Genomic DNA, 19,645 nt, shown 5'->3' with positions numbered 1-19,645 from the left:
AAAATAAACAAACACTGTAGTAGATAGTAAAAGCTTGTTATTCCTATGTAATATTCAAAAGAGAAATGAATTTAACATTAGTCTGCTGCCCTCAAGATGGTGAGTGACAGAAAAATATTCCAATTACCTCGATCAATACAAAATATAAGGAAAATGCCTTAATTACAGTATCAAATGAACATCATACTGATAATCAAAATAATTCAAACAACGAAAAAATTACTTCAAATTCTCAATGGCTGAATATTCACTTTGTGAATTATTTAACATATTTTAGTTATGAGAAAAAAAAAATATGATGGTGTTTAAAGAACTGAACCTATGACTTTGGGATTGGAACCCACCAAGCTAATAGGTCATCTCAATATGCTGCTCTATGAACTGAAGTCTCAACATGAGGCTTAGTCAACTTTTGTAGGATTTGAACCCAGGTATTTCAGACGGGAAAGCAAGTACTTTGATCACAATTCCACAGCTCTACTACATCCATCAAGTATACAGTGACTTTAGATCTATTTTTAGATATTTTAAGCATTCATAGCTTCTGGAAATAAAATTTTTTTTTATATCCTTCTACATTAATTTCCTTTTTTTTAATTCTCTCCTTTATCATTAACACACAATCACACAACTTTAGTGTGCTCGTGAATATAGATGGTTGTCACATTTAGATGATTAACTATCTATCTATCCTGTGTGATGTAGGGGTATCAACCTCATTATTAACAGGGTGAGAATGATCATAACAATGGTATAAGGATGTGCCTTGTAATTTGTATGCAAAAACTTACTATATATGTATATATAAATATATGAATATATATAAATGTATATATATATAAATGTATAATATATATATATATATATATATATATATATATATATATATATGAAATATAAAAATTAAAAAGTAAATTATATTGTATATAAATTAATATAATAAAGTAATATAACAATAACAATAATATAATAGTAGGGGCCTATGATGATGATGATAATAATAATAATAATAATAATAATAATAATAATAATAATAATATCTATAATAATAACAATAATAAATAATAAAACAATAACAATAGAAAGAAAAACAATAATCTAATGGACTATAGAATAAAATGTAAGTATAGGTAGGCCTAATAGTAATCACTACTTCCATTGCTTAGATTATAACAGCTTTTAATATTCCTATTGGATTTTAAAAGTGGGTGGGATTGAAGCTGCAATGGCAGACTTTCATGGATTATTAGTTACTGTAATGTATTGTATACTTTCAGAAGACTAGAAAGACAAATACCATCTTTATAGGTACATTTTTTATATTGTAAACATTAATAACGTGTTAGTGAAATTAATCATATACAGTAGTCCATTATATTGCACTTACTAAAGGAAAAAAAAAAAATGAAGGTGTACTTAGAATCTGAGTACATTGTAACTATTATGCATGTAAAAGCATATTGGTTTCAATACCCAAAGACTATAATGCATTAGGTTTGATATTCAATGCCGATTCCCAATGGTGGGTTTATTAATTAGATAAATCTTAAGAGATGCGGATCTAGCATCTACGGTAAGTATGAACACACTCGCAAATACTGTACACCCCACATACTCCCCTTTACCTACAGACATACCTCAAATATATACATACTTCCCACATACATACTGTACATACCCCACCCCTACAAACATACCCCTATCTAGATGTCTTCTCCCACGATACACACCCATACTCAATCAATCAATTGAATTAACTCACATAGCGCCAAATTCCATCACATGAAGTAATGTTTGGTGGCGCTGAGTGACTCAATTACTATGCATTTATTGTACATGTATAACAATGGCACTATTAGTTGCTATAGATTTGTATAGAATCCACTACTTGTGTATAATATTCCAAAGTTCCTACAGTACATTGGGACCTGTCACTGTGTCAACAAACCGGACAAATTCAAATGCAAAATAACAGATGTCATAATGCATACATACTGTGTATATATCTGGTAATCTGCTAAGTAGATGACCTTTGACCACATATCAGCATATGCATATATTTGATTGGTTTGCTAATGGCGAATCGCTGCTCATATAGGTTCATCAGTATGCACTCATGGTCCTTCTATACAACCCTAGGCTACTTTTCGCATCCATGTTGTTATACCTACCTAGCCTAACAAAAGACCAGATGATTCTTGCTAGTCAACAATTTAATCACCAATATTCATGTAAACACAAATCAGGTCGATACTAAAAAGTACATACTACAAAAGTGTACGACATGACATAGATTGGCATATCTTTTGCTTGCCAAAGGGGATAGAAAAAATAGTACCATGGTGGTTTGGCACAGATATAGATAGTTATGGCTAGACAGTACAGTAACTAGAATTTAAATAAAGAATATAGAAACACTAAGTGTTTTTCTGAGAAAGCATGATCATGCTAACACTCGACCAATGTTGACCTTTCAGCTTTTAAGAACCTTTTAAGATGGAGATTACAACATAGATATCAAAGTGACCTATGTTCTATTTTTGCATCTTATTATTGAAATAAAGAAGAAAAAATAATATTCTGAATAGATTAATGTGAAGATGAGCATTAAAACATTTAAATTTCATGAACCATGTTACAATGACATCAATCTATCAACTGCACAGATCATAAACAATTTATTATTTATTAGATTTTTTTTTTGTTTTTAAAGTGCAGCGAAGGAGAGCAGCTGCTGATTATTCCAACGAGGACCATTACTCTCATTATTATTTCAAATAGTTGAAATTTAAGGATGCTTTTTTAAGATCACTCGGACACAAAACGGCAGCATTGAAGCACAAGAGCTGATATATATTATAAGCTTATTCTACTAGACTTTGATTCTCTTTGATTTGTGTTAGGAAAAGAGCTAGTAGTTAAGTCTTATTTATTTCATTTATCAATGAATTAATGGAAATTGAATTTACGAGTTCCATTAGCTCTAATAACTACATCACTTATTCCAAAACTCTGGAATTGACTTATGTGATATCTTTCAATGACTTACTAGTAAAAAAAATTTATATCTTTCAATGACTTACTATTAAAAAAAAAATTTATACAAAATTAAAAAAATGAATGTTTTAAATCGTCCTACATAGGCATCTGGGGTTAGAAAAAAAAAATTGTACATAGAAACTTTGAAAATTAGATTGTAACAAAGGGATATTTGATTCTAATATCCAGTTGTAAAACATCAATATAACTTTTTCAATTATGAAAGAGGCATATGACATATTCATTCATCCAAGATACACATCTTTTACACTCACCAATCCCTGCAATCAATCTATACCCTTAAATCAATAATAAATAAATTAAAGTTTCATATGTATATATTTATATATTTATTATAAAAAAAAAATTATAAAATATTTCACCTAATTTAAGCCTTTGTTACCTAGGTTTGGCCTTAATATTAATTGGTAAAGACTTAAAATTACTTCTCTCTGTTGCCTTGACAACAGGTATAGGTTGACTAGATGAGGTTGCCATTTTGGAGGATGATGAGGCTGATGATGATGAAGATGTCCTTGATTGCCTTGCACTACTGTTTCCATGGCTGCTGCTCCTTATTAACTTTGGTTTCTTCCTCCATGCAAAGATACCTTTCTTGATAAGTGATGATTCATTCTGAATTTTTAAAAACATTTAATGAAATCAATAAGATATTCATGGTTTATTTTATCTTATTAACATGTTCGCTGCAAGCAACAAGTATACTCGTCCCACAGGGTGTTGCTGAGGGCGCTAGGGACGACTATACTCGTCAAAACCAGGGTAATATTCTAGCGTTTATTACTTTATTGTTATTGTAGAACTACAGACTTAATGGCTAATAATTCGGGGAAGATACACCTAGACGATTACGTAAAAATAACGAATGTTTGTTTGTTGCATTATGTTGCCGGCAACACAAAAGATTGCATGAGTGAGGGCGCCCTCTGAACATATACCAACCCATGCAAAAAGCAGACACGGAAACTCGCACTTGGCAGAGGCAATGGAAAGTAAAAAAAAAAAGCAACTATACCTTTAATGTTGGAATAGGATGTGTCTGGGTTTCTTTCACTGGATGACTTTTTGGGGCTGGAACAAATTTTTCAGCCTCTCCACTAACGTTACAGGCCTGCTCACTATAAAGTTAAAGAAAAATACAATATGTATTCAATATTTTAATTACTACTATTTGTATGTAACATTTCTGTTTGGAGAAATCAGCTCAACTTTTCTTTGAGGGCAGTTAAACTGACTGCAAAGATTGAGTAATTTTATTGCGAGAAATGTTACGCTGATGGTTGGACTTAATTTTCCTTTTTTGAGGGGGGGGGGAGTCAAAATGACAAAGTACATGATAGTTTGACTACAAGGGTTAAGTTATTAAAGAATGCTGGGTACTATGGATGCAATGAATGTCTCACCTTGGATAATCATGAAGGAATGGGCAGTCATCCCCTTTAAAGCAGGTGGACTCCTCCCAGAAGCGACACGTAATGGTGCTCAGATCATGAGAAAAACGGCAATCAAGTTTCCGGCACTTTCCCTCCAAGAAAAAGCTACAAGGCTTAGGCTGGAGCCCTACAAGAACAATGAAGAAATCACATGAGCATTAGACGATAAATAATCTGTCAACGGAGGGGGGGGGGGGGGAGAGAGCAGGGGAGTGCTCACTAAGAACAATACTGACATTTTGTTTGCTGGTGGTGCTGTTCAAAAGGTCATAAGAAATGCTTTAACTAATTTACAGTAACTCCATATAAAGGGGATAAAAATTGTTTTACTTTCAATGTTTGCAGATTTATTTAAAACTTATATCAAACATATGAATACATTATAGCCAGTACAAACAATTTTGACTTCAGTATTATTCTGTAGCTGAAATCAATAAAAATTCAAGTCATATTCAGCGACAAAAAATCTCCATGGGACCTTGGCTCCAGTGGCAAGGCGTAGCCCTGCACAGAACCTTACTACTAAACTGAGATGCTACGATAGGAGAAGTCCAACTTTCAAATTTATGAATTTTGTCAATATTAAAAAAGCTGTTTGGACAGACGGGTACATAATGTAAGCAATGGGGATACGTATATAAATATTCTGGGCTGTTCTTGGTACTTTTCAACAAAAAAAAAAGGCCTAAATTTTTGGGAATTTTTGTGCAGGTATGTGTACAAATATTTTGGGCTTGGCTTGGCAATTAGAAAAAAAAAAGCCAGCTGTAGAATTTTGGGAATTTTTGTGTTGGTCAGGCAAGGGTAACATCCTTACTGTTCTTTGTTTTTGGTTTCTTCTTGTATCCATGCCCATTTGTTGCTTGCTCACTTTCTTGCAGCCACTTCTCTTCTAAATCACATGAGAAGACCACTTTCTTAGGCATCTTATTTTCTTCCATGTGGCGTACAAAAACATCATCTTCATAAGGAAATATCTGTCGGAGAAAACAATAAAAGAAAAGAATAACTCATTTGTCCCTTAATGTACAGTATTATATGATGAGGCGTGCCATTTCTTAATGTGTACTGTTGCTGTATGTTAAATTGAGTCATTAGCAAAATAATGTGGCAGTATTATACACTATATTACAAATAAGCTGTAACAGTGTAATACTTTCACTCATAACTTAAGCTGATTCCGGTAAATGACTCATCACTGCATTCAGAATGAGGAGAATATGGATATTAAAATGCAGATTTTATTGTTTTGACAACTGATGCTGGGTTGGGACGGCAGTCCCCCATATAGTTTTCTGATTATAATTCACAGGGAATGGTTCTTTTGATGTTTATGCAAGACTTCAGCAAAAGCCTAGCAGCTTGTTCTCAGAGGTGGAAATGGTCAACACTCAGAATGGTGGAACTGTACAGTGCTATTTACAAAACTTCAGTTTAAAATTAATAGTGAGCAGTCCTACTAGAGTACTATACTTTTCCTTTTTATCAAATATACTAGAAATTGCAAGTGAAGTGCTGCGAATTACAACTGCATAAAATGTTCTTTGAACAAAATTATTTATGCGAGTCAAGTGAAAATAATGAATAATAAAAGTATAACAAATAATATGAGCACGACCCATTGTTTATATTAGAACAGCGTTGGTACCGTGTACAATAATGCTGCAGTGACATCTCTCTGCTGGCGACTCGCTGCTGCTGGCGATTACTCGCTGCTGGCGAATCGATCTGCGCATGTGTATAAAATGGTATTTATTTCCGAAAACACTATGCCAGTCTACAACAAGCGTTGCCTAAATGTAATAATTAGCACATTGAAATAGGCTAGTAAATAAGTTTAACTGGGTTCGTAAATAAAATTGGCCTCAAAATATTGTGGCTGAGATATGAGCCGATTAAACGTAGAAATAGGAAACCTAGAAATATAGTAAAAACGCTGAATAGTACTCCAGCGTCGCGACATACCGACGTTGGTACGAGTAGGTTAGTCTACAAACGTCGCCTAAAGTAATTGATTTTACCTGGCAGAATGAAAGAAGTAAACTCCGCTTTTCAGTTGTCTTAGGCGATTGTTTTTTGACAAACAATGACCTTTCAGAGGTCAAATTTCTGTCAAGAATATGAATTGGCTGCTTTGCAGCAAATATACCTGTAATATTACACTGTTAACTTAATATTACTGAAATACTTAAATACTAAAAATAATTAATTATAAACAATCTTTTGAAAGCTGACAATGCAATAAAAATACTTTATCTAAATGAAATTACAACAATAATAGCAATTAATAATAATTAATAAAAATAAGATAAATAAAATAAATTAATAATTAATAATAAAAAAAATACTAGATGATTATTATTATTATTATTAATATTAGTGATTTGGTAGTCACATAGTTTAGAAAATTAGCAGAATTAAAAATAAAATAATACCTGTTGATCGTAGTCCATGTTCACAGTTGGATCATATTCACCTCCAGTGCTAAACCCATATGTTGCACTGTCACTGTCCTCTCCACCTCCTGCACATGTCTGGAACCACCTAGCATGTCTTGGGCATGGTTGCCCAATATCCACAACATTAACTGGACCTTCAGTGGATGCTTTACCACACAGACAAGGAAGATCTTTTTGATCTTCCTTCTGAATATCAAAGACTTCACTCATGTATTCTGCACCAGTTAAATAAGGAGGCGTTTGTTGCAGAAAGTGCGTCGGAAATGATGCGGAGATATTATCAAATTCCTTTGCTTGCTCCTTTTGGAAATAACGATTTTGTTTTTTGGGATACAAAGTTCTTGGTTGATTTCCATCAGAGAGGTATCCTGCTTCCGACAAATCCCATTTGCCAATTTTTTCTAAGTATCGTTTAGTGCAATCCATTGATAGCCTGTGTTTATTTGATGTAGACCTAGAAGGTGTTGATGTGGAGAATTGTAATCCTTCAAATGATTGCACAAGTGTGCTGCCTTTGTCAGCAGTAATATATTGCTCACTGTTGAAGTTCTCATCTCTGGCCACAGGTGAATCTTCAGAAGAGAAACTCTCCCTGATCGGACGAAAATGTGTTTTCGGTGAAATCAACAGATCTTCAATTTCCCTGCGGCTCTGTTCATGAGGGCTCATGGTGGATCTGTGTTTATCATAACTACTGCCAAAACCAATAGGTTGGCTCTTCAAATTCCTAATTGGTTCTGGTTTTGTAATAGCAGGCTTAATGGTTGTTAGACTGCCACATAAGCTCTCTGAATCACTAGCGCTTTCTGTCTTTTGTGTTGTCGAAGGACACCATGGAATGAAGTCACACTCAGTCTCCTCAACATCCTTTATATCTTGTTCAAACGATACTTGTTCGTTTGTCTCAGAGTTGACGGTACAAGCCGTCTTTAAACTTTGTGTAAGTTCCAAAATATCTTCTGTTTCCTTCATAACCTCATCGAATAGTTCTTGGTGACTATCACCAGGATGCAGTTCCGAGTTGCCATCATCTTCGACATATCCACCGGATCGGGCAAAGTCGAACCGAGATGAGTTTCTTCTTGAAGTAACAAACACTGGGCTGTCTATGCCAGCATCATCACAGAATGCTCCTGTGTCACTGTTGTAGTCGAGAGCAGAGTTTCGCCGTGATGACGAAATAGAACTAACACTACTTGATTTCCTCTGCAGCTGAGAAATGTGTTGACGAGTGATAACAGCGTGATGCAGGAGCTTAGAGTCCAGCTGCACTTCCTCATTGAACGAAGTTTCCCAAAGGTCACGCAGACTGTCATCGTATGGACTTTCTGTCCTGCTACTGCATACACTATTCAACTGGCTGTTATTATGACTAGAATAAGGGCTGCCATAAACACCGCCCTCGATGAATTTCGCTTTCTTCATAAACTTACTCAGTCCAACACCCTGTTGGCTGCAATCCCATGTCACGATTTTTGGCGGGGGTACGCAAGACTCCTGCATATCGTACGTGGACCACAGGGCATTGTTTACATCTCTACCAGGCTGTTGAACATGTTGATAACCACACTTCAAGGCACCAGTAGCTTGATAGGCATCCTGCGTGGGATGTGTAACAAACGCCACCCCGTTTTCATCTTCTGATGAGTAGTGCATGAAGTTGGTAGAATAATCAGCTTGAGACCAATGCTGCTGTGTATGTGTAGGGTTGCATGCTACTAGTGCCATTGACATTTTCACATGTTCGTGATCATGCTTATGATCACAAATCTGGAGTAGGCTATCGGATAATGAGTCTGATACAAATGACCTATTTGATCTTGCATCGTCTTCGACATTTTCATGAGCTCCAGTGAAAACTCTTAGAGATGTTACACTTTTTTCATCCCCTAATGAAGCCTCACAGTTGCTGTCGGTATTCCAGGGATTGGTAACCTTGGGTTCTTCGGACTTCCATATGTCTGCTAAGTGGGACTTCGATCCGAGCAGCTCTTTCATTTGTGAGCTGTCGTCATCCTTACCACTTCCATCTTCTTCATCCATATTGCTACTACCTGGTATTACGAAACCCAGGTTGTCATCCATTATAAAACTCAATGGCCTGGGAACATCACCAAAACCTTTAGATCCAATCCTTGGTAATGTATTGCACTTAAAATTCCTTGCCTTGCCAACCGGATTCAGTAAAACGTCTCCAAAATTTTCCAAGCCAGGACATTCCTGTTTTCCATCCACAGGAAGGTCGTCTAACATAGCCATCTCATCTATAATCTCCTTGCATAAACTTTCCGTAATTGAGCTGACAGCATCCTCCAAGGTGCTATCATCCGGGGATCCATCCAACACTGGACTTGTGCCCTCAGAGCGATAGACTGTCTCAAACTTACTTTTCTCTGATGTTGTAGTGAAGACATTCATGACTGGATCAATGTACCAGCTGACATCCTCTGCATCAGATTCATAAGGTGTATCAACATCCTGCTTCAGTAACTCAACTTTCTTGGGTTGTTTTCGCTCTGCCTTAACTGGAGAACTTGTTTTATTTGTCTTCGATTCTCTGCTGCTATTTTTATCATTCCTTGGCTTCCTTCTTGGTTTCACAGTGCTCTGTTGTTGGTCTTTAGGATAATCAGAACTACCTCTGTTTATGATTCTGGTGGAAACGTTCGGTAAACTTTTGGGCCTTTGGAGACTAGACTGAACAGGTGAATTACTATGACGCGACACGGAAGCTGATTTACTTTTCACTAAGTTTTCATCTTTTTTCGATAACTTTTCTGCAAAAGTTGGGGATTTTTTCTTCTTATTTTTCTTGTAAAAACTTTCATTTAGTTCCCCGTCATGGGTTGCTGTGTGCAAGGGAGGGAATGCTTCAAAATACCTATAAAAATGAAAATTTATGTAACATTAAATATAATAGTACAAAATAATTATTGTTTTAAAATTTCTTTTCAGTCTTCTATGGTAAATTGATTTTTCAATGGTGTTTTATGTTGTTATACTGCCTTCCTGCAGTGTGGTTTGTTTATTATTTATGTGCAATGCAAATGTAATACAAAAAAACCCCCAAAAAACACCCTGATTGTCGATCACGACCATGGTGAATTCATTACCATAACTTACTTCATTGCTTTGTTTTCTTCTTTTGCACTGTTTTTTTGGTTTTCTTTTTTCTTTATTTGTGTTTTCTTTCCATTCCCGTTCCCAATTTCTTGCTTGCTTTGTTCATCTTGTAGTTTTTGCAACTTTTGGCATAGCTCCTCCACCAAGCCCTCAATACCACACTCCTACAAAAGAAATGTATTCAGCTAATTAAACACAAGCGGTTCTGCACAATAAAAGATTCTAATGATGATGAAGCTTAGGGAATAACCAAACACCTGCAGTAATGTCAGTCAAAATCAAGTTGGTTAACAAGAAGAAGGAAAAACATGAAATACAAATGGATTTATCAATATATATAAGTGTGCAAACAGTATTCAACCACACATAGTGTAATACTTAAAAACAGAACACATCAGAGTTTTTAAATGTCATATAAACAAGTTTGTTTTGTACTGTAGGTTTATTTTCATCAACTTTTTACGATTTGTGTGTCTTTAGTACAAGTCATGAACATTAAAATAAAAATCAAATCAAACACAGAAATTGCAATAAATAAATTGGATGAAAAAAGTGGCCTATTTTTGGAATCAAACCAACATCATTAATACCTTAACTTAACTGCCTAGTTGACAATTGCTGTAACCCAACCAGTACACCATTTTTCACTGGTTCCGGATAGAACTAACATCATGTCTTATATGAATACCAAGGATGCAATGCAGTGATTACTAATAGGTTTCTATTATATAAAGGCGAATACTCTATATTCATAATGCCAAATTTATTACTCCAAACAAGTTGTAAACAAATCATAAGGGAATTACCCTCATTACTACCAGCTTACAGGTTTAAAAATAAACATTGACAAAAAATGTCTAGAGGGGTCTCATTATTCAGTTGTATAGTGTAGTTACAATTAGAAAGTAGGAATTCCTGCAATATTACAGAATTTTGGCAGTTAAGAAAATAGAACTTTATATTATTTACTATGTACATAATCTTCAAGTACATACAGTACTATCATTTTTCAAGCCGTAACCCTTGGATACTGTTGCTAAGATCCCATAAAACGACAGCATAAACATATGAAAAAACAGCCATTTGTGTGACAACAAGCATGTTTAGAGACACTTGCAAAATGGCCGGGTCCAGATATTTGCAGGAGGGGGTGTAGCGAGAAGGGAACTCCTATATAAATAACATAATTTTAAATGAATTGGGGAACCGTCTTCTGTCTTATATGGTGCCTTAATCACAAAGTTTCTTACCTCAGCCCCAACCATGGTGGGACTGAGGTGGTATAGATCCTCCATATGTTAAAGTACTGTACCTCCCTGGGCCCCGTCTATTGTGAATTCCTGGATCTGCCACTGGTTGATTTTAAGTCTCATTCGACACTGGAGAAATTAATTGCACTCATTACTATGAGATTACATTTAAAACATCATGAATATTATTATTATTACAGTACCAACTGCCATGGGGGAGGCAGGTCATAAAGAAAGGAGTTGAAAAGGTCTTACAATGCAAGTTAAACATTTTGCATGAAATGCTTCCTCCTAATATAGGCATCATAAAATCACACCATGGAAATCTAAAATTAAATTAATACTACTATGATCCCTATTTATAGCACATTTACACTAGGGAGCCATAAAATATTTCACTCACCTTACTATAAAAACACAATAATTTATACAAATTTACAGCCAATGGTGATGTCACGCATCAGCAAATCTCATTACAACATACACGTAAGAGCCTTTTGCAGTGTATTTGATGGAAACCCAGGAAAATGTAGTCTAGCATTAACAATGAATGAACAGCATTAGTAAACCAGACAAAATAAAAGTTTCTTAGTATTACAGTAGTGGTATAAAGCCCATTGTGAAATGTCTAGTAACCAATAGCTTAGAAACCTTGTATAAACAATTATTTAAAAGAACATTGGAAACTGCCATTGATGAAGGTCTGTAAATCTTGGCTATATTAAACTTAGACCTTGATTGGATATAGAGCACTTGCATTGAAATCAAGGCTAAAGCATAATGTAAACAGAATTCACATTCAATCATATTTCTATGAAATTCTAACAAATACAACTGTGCTATTAACAAAATCCTTGAATTGGACCCAAGTCATTTAGATTCAGGTTTGTACTGTATGTCAATAAGGGACCATTACTGTACACTAGCAATTGTAAATTTGTTAACCATGAATGTAGAAGTAGGTCTACAGTATCTTTAAATTTAAACTGCTGTACCTGTACTACTGAAACATTATGGAAGTTATTCCTTAATTTATTTATTTTTTCAAAACATGGATCACCTGCATTACATCAAAGTTTCAAAATAAATGGTATGGTAATATTCCTAAATCTGCAGTGGCAGATTTGTACGAAATGTTTTGGTAGAGGGAATCTGCATACTCATCAATGTTCTCACAAATATCATGTGACTAATTATGACATCACATTAACATATTCATAATAAAACAGGAATGACACTATATTAAATGGAAACAGAGGCCAATAATTAAGAACAGAAAACAGGAAAAGAAATGTGGTCACTGTTTAATAATTGCTCAGAATATTTTTTCTCTTTTTTAACCTCAGCCAACTGTCAGTCTGTTTCGCTAGCAAGATGTTTTGTTGTGAATATAGAAAAGGTTTGATATTTGTGAGTTTGATTTGTATTATTCATTTATAACTCTAAAAACTGTCTGAATGTAACACCCATGGAATCGTCCATGCAAAAAATAAGGAATGGATCATCTTAAAATTTAGTGGAATGGTACATATTAATTTTCAGAAAGAAATTTTTAAATTTTGGGAAGAAAAGTTCAAAAGGGTAAGGTACAGTAAAAAAAAAATTAGATTTTTTTTACCCTTAAACATAAAAGAATATAATATAATATAGAATATAATAGAATTGCCTATACACGGTTTGCGCAGTTTAACATTGTATTTGATCTTATTATCTTTATATTTATTATGTTTTAGGTATCTGTTATTCTTGTGGGTTTTAACAAGGAGGTATAGAAAATACTGAGTCCATGTTGAATGTAAACATAAAGATGATGTAGCAATACCATACCATACCGATGACATTTTCATGAAATGAGGCCTATATAAATAGGCGAATTACGCAATAACGCCATTTATGTAGGCCAATCATTTTCATTCAATGAAGTTTCCCAGAAAAAATAGTCATCATCAATGTACAGTAACATCTATACAGGAAGGACATTCATCATAATATTCGACTGTGACCCTGCCTATACTACAGACATTTAGTTAATAATAAATACAAAATATTGACTCAATGATGCATAGCATTGGTAAAAACCTAGATTATGTTTGTCAAAAACAAGAAATGATAATAAAATAATGAGCTACCACTGTACCATATCAGGCTGATTACAAAATGATGGCAGTTATAGGGAGGAAACCCATTAACTGGAATCACTAGTATCTTGCTCTTCCAATAATTAATGTTCATCACTATGTCAAAGTGGTACAGACTATGGTACATCAGGTTTTTAAACATTAATCAGTAAATGTTTACTACAAATACTGTACAGTAGTAAACAAGTTATTAAGACTAAATAAATACATCAATAAATTAAAAAAAAAAAAAAACACCAACTAAAACTCTACATTAAATATATAACCTGGAAGCCACAATTAAATAAGTCCAACATAAATTTATAAGGTATACTTTTTAGTTGTATACCTCAATCATGGAGTTATAATTATAACTCCATGGCTCAATAATCTCCTGCTCATTTCTATAACATTACCCAGGTGACAATAAAAACCACAGGGGACTTGAAAAAGGTTGTCAGGGTCAAGGACACATATGCATCAGTGCGTAAAATTGGTGTACACAGTGAGAGATTCAATACAAAATATCATTACAGTCACAATGTAATCGCTGATTACAAATCCCAATCATCTGTGACGACATTCAATAAATTACAATCAAAATTACAATATAACAAAATACTAATAATATATTCGACAAGGATGAATATCTGTGAGGAGCAAATTGTTTTTTTAGGCCTACAACAAATGCTATGAATCCAAAACTAAAGTAAACAGCAACTGCTTTGTATTATTTTGCTGGCCTTGAGAAAGGTATACATAGTTTGCATTGGCTTGGAATTACATTTTTCCCCCCACATTAATATTACTATATTGTTCCCGTCCCCTCCAACGTCATTGATTACGTACACAGTAGTACAACATCTTAATTTATAATTTTGCTGATCTGTTGTTCCAACTACTGTAGCAAAAACAGTGGTAGAGGCGGAATGTGCCCCAGATGAGCTTATAGTCACGGGAAAGACCAAGCTTATTACAAGACTAAAAATAAAAAGTTCAATAATATTAATGTTTTTAAGCATTTCAACGTCTCAGAAATGTTTTAAAATTACCTAGTTTCTCTAGGGGTCGGGAGGCTTTCCCCCTTGTGGATCAGGGATTCGCCACTAAAACCTGCTGCCATCCACAGAAATAAAATAACAACAGACCATCTGCCTGACAACTCAGCACCCCCTCCAACACCCTGAAAATATCCTACTGTAGAATCATTGCTGCCACCTCCAAAGGGAAACTTGCAAATATTCCTACTAAAGTTAGCAATATGTGATAGCGTGTTATTATTAGTCTGTGGTTATATTTTGTTATAGCATTTCTATAGACCAACATGAACAAGGAAGTGTGATGGATTAATAAATTGGTACTGTATTTTCAAATGTAGTACAGTAGATCCTCAAATGATTGACTTTAATCATGCAATGCTCTAGAAGAGTCAACATTACCTCTCTAATTGATTTCATTGTACTGTCTGTTGTAGTAAACAACAACCAATATCAGTCCACAATACAATGGTGTAATCAAGATGAGCATGTCTTATTCACAGGTGTACCAATTCAGCTATGAAGTATCATAATTACTTTAAAATAAATCACATTTGCAGGTGAATAGTTTTTTTTGGGTTGGTAACTAACCATGATGCTGTAACCTTGGTGACAAAATGACCTCACACATAAATTATCAGGTACTCTCCTTTTTATCTGCCAGCATCTTCAAAAGGCAAAATAGATTACCAATAACTCCACTATGGCATTAACAGTTTATCCTTAGGATGATGCTCAAAAACAAATGCAGCTGTCTAACACTGTACTTCTAGGTTAGTGGCATATCATCATGGCTAGCTACTAGGAACAGCAGTGACAACTAGCCAGATAAAAGACTGAAGGGAAACATATGTACAAATCTTCAGTGTCCTACAGTAGGCAACACATGTGTTTCGCTACTGCGTAACAATGGCATGCATGGTATGCTATTAGCGTTCAAGGGGCCTCACTATATATGGCCTAATTAATGGAGGACAGGTCTATGGCCAACCAGCAAGGCTGGAAGAGAGCACTAAGGTTAAAGTTGAAAGATATGGAGTGGAGCCAGGTCTAGCCTGTCATCTCGCTTAAGATCAACAAATCTCATGTGGACAAACATTATTATGTCTTCATTTTCCTGACGCCTGAAATTTCTGCCAGTCATTCAAGGTTAAGATATTGTCTGTGTTGTTGAGCTAAAAAAAAAAAAAAAACACAAGAAAAAAAAAACAATAAAATAAATAAAATGTAATTGAATGCTTAATACTCCATGAATTTAGTCTAGTTTCTTCAATTGAATATTAAAAAGGTCAAAGTTGAAAGATATGGAGTGGAGCCAGGTCTAGCCTGTCATCTCACTTAAGATCAACAAATCTCATGGTAAATAATTTGTTGGTTTTTTTTTCTCGTTTTTTTAACCTCAATTGATACTTTACCTACAGTAATCCTCAATTTGTTCTTATTTTTAAAGCAACTTCACCCTCAGTGATAAAAATGAGTACAGTATTTATCATTAAATATAATATAACAGATCTCATTTGATTTTCACTCGTGCACATCCATGTGGAAACACTTCACTGCTGACTTGAACTCGTTGACAATAATCTAATGTTCAAAATACATCCTTATTAATACAACTCTGCAATTAAAGTGTTTAAATTATTCCGTTATGAATGAACCTCCACATACAAATCATCTCTAAGGGCTTAAAATAAAGAGGTCTTTTGTTCTGATTACTATAGTAGGCCTACATGGTTAAAAGACTTCAAAAAACAAAACGCATTTTATCCAATCATTTAAAAAAAATATCAAATTGTCTGGAGTTACAGTATATTATATTATTTTGTTTTAATAATGTAAGGTTGAAGCAGTTGGCGCAACGATTGTGACTCTGACTGTCAATCTTGAGGTCGGGGGTTCGATACCCTTGTTGTATCCTTGGCAAGACAATGCTTCTCTCCCCAACCAGAAGTATAAATGGGTACTGACATATACTGGGAAGAAGGTAGATCAGAGTTGCTGTGCGGGAGGAGTGGTGAACCCCCACAGCCTGTCCCAAATGCCCTAAGGAGGAGAAATGGACACTGGCTTGTGCAAGCCCTGAGCCTTAGGTTTCAACCTTTACCTTTAATAATGAGGACAAAATTTTTTCGTTTTATCTTCTTGTTTACTACTGTACAGTATTTAGTAAGCTATTAATGTTACTAACACTGTTGTAACATTAATATTAATATCATAATCAAATTAATGTTGCTAGTTATTTTATTACAGTACATTGTTCCAAATTGTTGTTACAATAATCTGCGCAATACAGAATCGATAACCGTGAACAACAACAACCTCCTCTGTTATTACTATATGAAAAAAACAACACATCATTTCTAGGACATATCACAGCACAAATCCACCCTCCGCACATGTGTTTACTTACACTGTACTTAACATCTGTCTGTGAACATTGATATGGTATTAGTAAAGTGTACGAACAATATTATATTCAACATCTGTCATTTACAACAGAACATAATACCATGTGTTTTCTCAGTGTAAATACATTACTGTATACCAGTACACTAATAAGTGGTCGATTACAACATACACAATTGCGGACAGTATACCATTGACAAATGAATTTTTTTTTTATTTGTTTTTTTGCATTCTCCCGCTTCATTGATTTTGAACAAAAATTATATTTTTGGCCTGTTGGCACACCTATTGCTAAAAAAAATAAAAATAAACAAAATTGTTTTTTTTTTTTTTTTTTTTCTACATGAGTACATCCAGTATGAATGAAATATTTTAGGTAAGAATTACTGGCCTAACTGTATTTCTTCCTCACATTCGAATATAAGTATTTATAAATTTGATTGTTTACATCATCACAACATAGAATTCTACTGTATACAGTACAACCAAGCCATCTCAAACACATAGCGCACTCTTCTATGTACTTTTTTTTTTTTTACACTCAAATTATTTTCATTTCTAAATAAAACTACAATATTATTATTAAATTTATCCTCCACTTAAAACAATTTTAGCAAAAGTACAGTATTCTGCGAAATGAGGAAAGGGGTTTTCAAATTTTATGACAGATGAACACTTAACTTAAACTAATGACACTTAAATTATTAATGAATATAATAAAAATTTTAAAAAAATTCAACTGATGTATAAAAATCATGGAAAATATATCAAATATCCTTTGTTTAACATAAAATTAAGCAAAATAAATTAGAAATACTGTATTATTCATTAAGAAAATGCTAAGTGTAAAATGGTTAAACTATTAGCACTGGTGACAATAATCTAAATTTATACAGTATGGTTGGGAAGGGGGAAAATAATCTAAACTGATATGGTTAGGGAGGGGGTAAATCATGTTACAGGAATTAGACAGGATGTGGCTCATACAGAAATGAAAGTAACATGATAGAAAACATCCTTTGTAACTTCACCACACGAGAACTGTTAAAACCCAGATGAATCATAAATTATAGATTATTAATAGTTACTGAATACAAACTTTTAAAAACCTTGTTTTTACTACAAAAAAAAATTAAATGCAATGCTTCCTCATCTTTAAAACAAAACCCTTAATTAAAAGTGTGAACGTAATTAACATAAAAAAAAACAAAGAAACAAACAAAAAGAGTATTAAACATAAATATCATAAAGTAAAATATTTTTTTACATGCATTAACCTTTTTGGTTATTTCACAATTGCTGATTGTTAGACAATTCAAGAATAGTACTGTAGGCCTACTGTACTGTAGAATGCAATACATTACAGTATGCCCAAATTATTAATGCTGCTGCTTTATTTATTTTACAATGTACTATATCTAATAAACAATTAAATTACATTACTTCCCAATGACAAAACAAAAAAACATCATCAGTGAGATATACATCAGATCATATCATGATTAAAACAAACAGGACATTAATCAAAGTAAAACAATATCATGATCAACATTGGTAAAATTAATCTTTACTACAAATTAAATTTTCAGAAGCAACCTGACATAATAAAGAAATATCACTGTTTAAAATTAACCTCGAGCTACAGCAGGAGCGGAAACAAACGTAGTTTAGAAACGAGTCGTACTTTCAAAACTATCATCCTGTGATGATTTTTATCGCTGTCATATGAAATAAACCTACTGTAGTCAGAAGAAAAAGTAAAATAGACGTAATATCATGCTTAATAGAGTCACTTACTTCTTTACCTGCCATCGCACTTGACTGAAGATTTCAAATGTATCAAACTTTAAGAAAAGGTAGCTGGACGGCGAGAACACATACAGGAAATTGGCAGGAAAACAACCAATCTTATTTCCGTGCTTCCATGTTAGTAGCCGATGAATCATCACATAATTTATCATATAACTTAGGTAGAATCAGCAAGAAACTTGATTTACCACAATTATTGTGACATATCCGTGACAACATATTGCATCGACCAATAAAAATTGCTTTCTAATCATACGTGATAACCAGTACAAGTTTCAAAGTTTTTCTAAGCTTTGCCGGAGAAAATCATTTTTCAAAAACTTTTTAGATTTGAAAAAGTTTGATGATAGTTTTCATTAATAAAGTTTCCATATTATTTGGTATCAATTGACATACTGTACTTGGCTACTGATTAATATTTTTGTGATGATGCCAAAAGTTAGAATTGACATACAATTTGAAAGGTATTTGCTTACTGAACAGTGAAATAATTCTATCAAAAAAATTTTAGCACCCAATCTGCCTCAAAAAGAGCAAGGCTTTCCCTTACTTACAGAAAGTTAAGATAAGTTAAGATATTTTATTGTGATGATCACAAAACAAGGCGACCATGAAATTTGGTTTCCTTGATGCTTAACTACACAAATAATACAGTTATGAAATAAATATAAAAAACAAGATTAACTGTACTTAAAAATAATATAAAAGACTGAAAAAACAGTATAGTTTATACAAACTTCCGAAGTTGGTGCACCAAATAAAACTGTTAGGATAAAGCCATTCTAGGTGAGATTGAAATACTGTAATATAACAATAAAAAAAAAGAAACAGCAGAAACAATTTGAGCTTAAGTATTTAAATGGAAAATGATCTACCAGGGGTGTATCCAGAATTTTTTCTGGGTGGGTCGTGATCATAATTTTTTGGACCTTTTCAGCGGGAGACAGGAAA

At 33.7% G+C, this 19,645-nt stretch overlaps 1 protein-coding gene across 5 annotated transcripts; it reads right to left on the bottom strand.

Annotated features, from left to right (window-relative positions):
* Nucleotides 1–1,003: 1,003 nt before the first annotated feature.
* Nucleotides 1,004–18,985, bottom strand: LOC117123282. 5 transcript variants are annotated; one of them, XM_033269148.1, is made up of 7 exons: nt 18,683–18,985; nt 10,076–10,239; nt 6,929–9,833; nt 5,311–5,470; nt 4,464–4,620; nt 4,076–4,178; nt 1,004–3,675 (listed from the first exon to the last, which is right to left on the bottom strand). In XM_033269148.1, the coding sequence occupies exons 1-7, from the start codon at nt 18,695–18,697 to the stop codon at nt 3,439–3,441; spliced, it is 3,741 nt and encodes a 1,246-aa protein (XP_033125039.1). In that variant the 5' UTR covers nt 18,698–18,985; the 3' UTR covers nt 1,004–3,438. The 5 variants fall into 5 exon arrangements, with proteins under 5 accessions (XP_033125039.1, XP_033125040.1, XP_033125038.1 ...); XM_033269149.1 differs by lacking the exon at nt 18,683–18,985 and adding an exon at nt 15,071–15,583; XM_033269147.1 differs by lacking the exon at nt 18,683–18,985 and adding an exon at nt 14,882–15,040.
* Between the last annotated feature and the right edge of the window lie 660 nt (nt 18,986–19,645).

Source organism: Anneissia japonica, unplaced genomic scaffold (assembly GCF_011630105.1).
Source record: "Anneissia japonica isolate Jap-2015-1 unplaced genomic scaffold, ASM1163010v1 scaffold1949_len687591_cov173, whole genome shotgun sequence".
In the NCBI taxonomy this organism is placed as follows: domain Eukaryota; kingdom Metazoa; phylum Echinodermata; class Crinoidea; order Comatulida; family Comatulidae; genus Anneissia; species Anneissia japonica.
The sequence above is the reverse complement of the archived record's forward strand: the minus strand, read 5'-3'. Positions and strand labels throughout refer to the sequence as shown.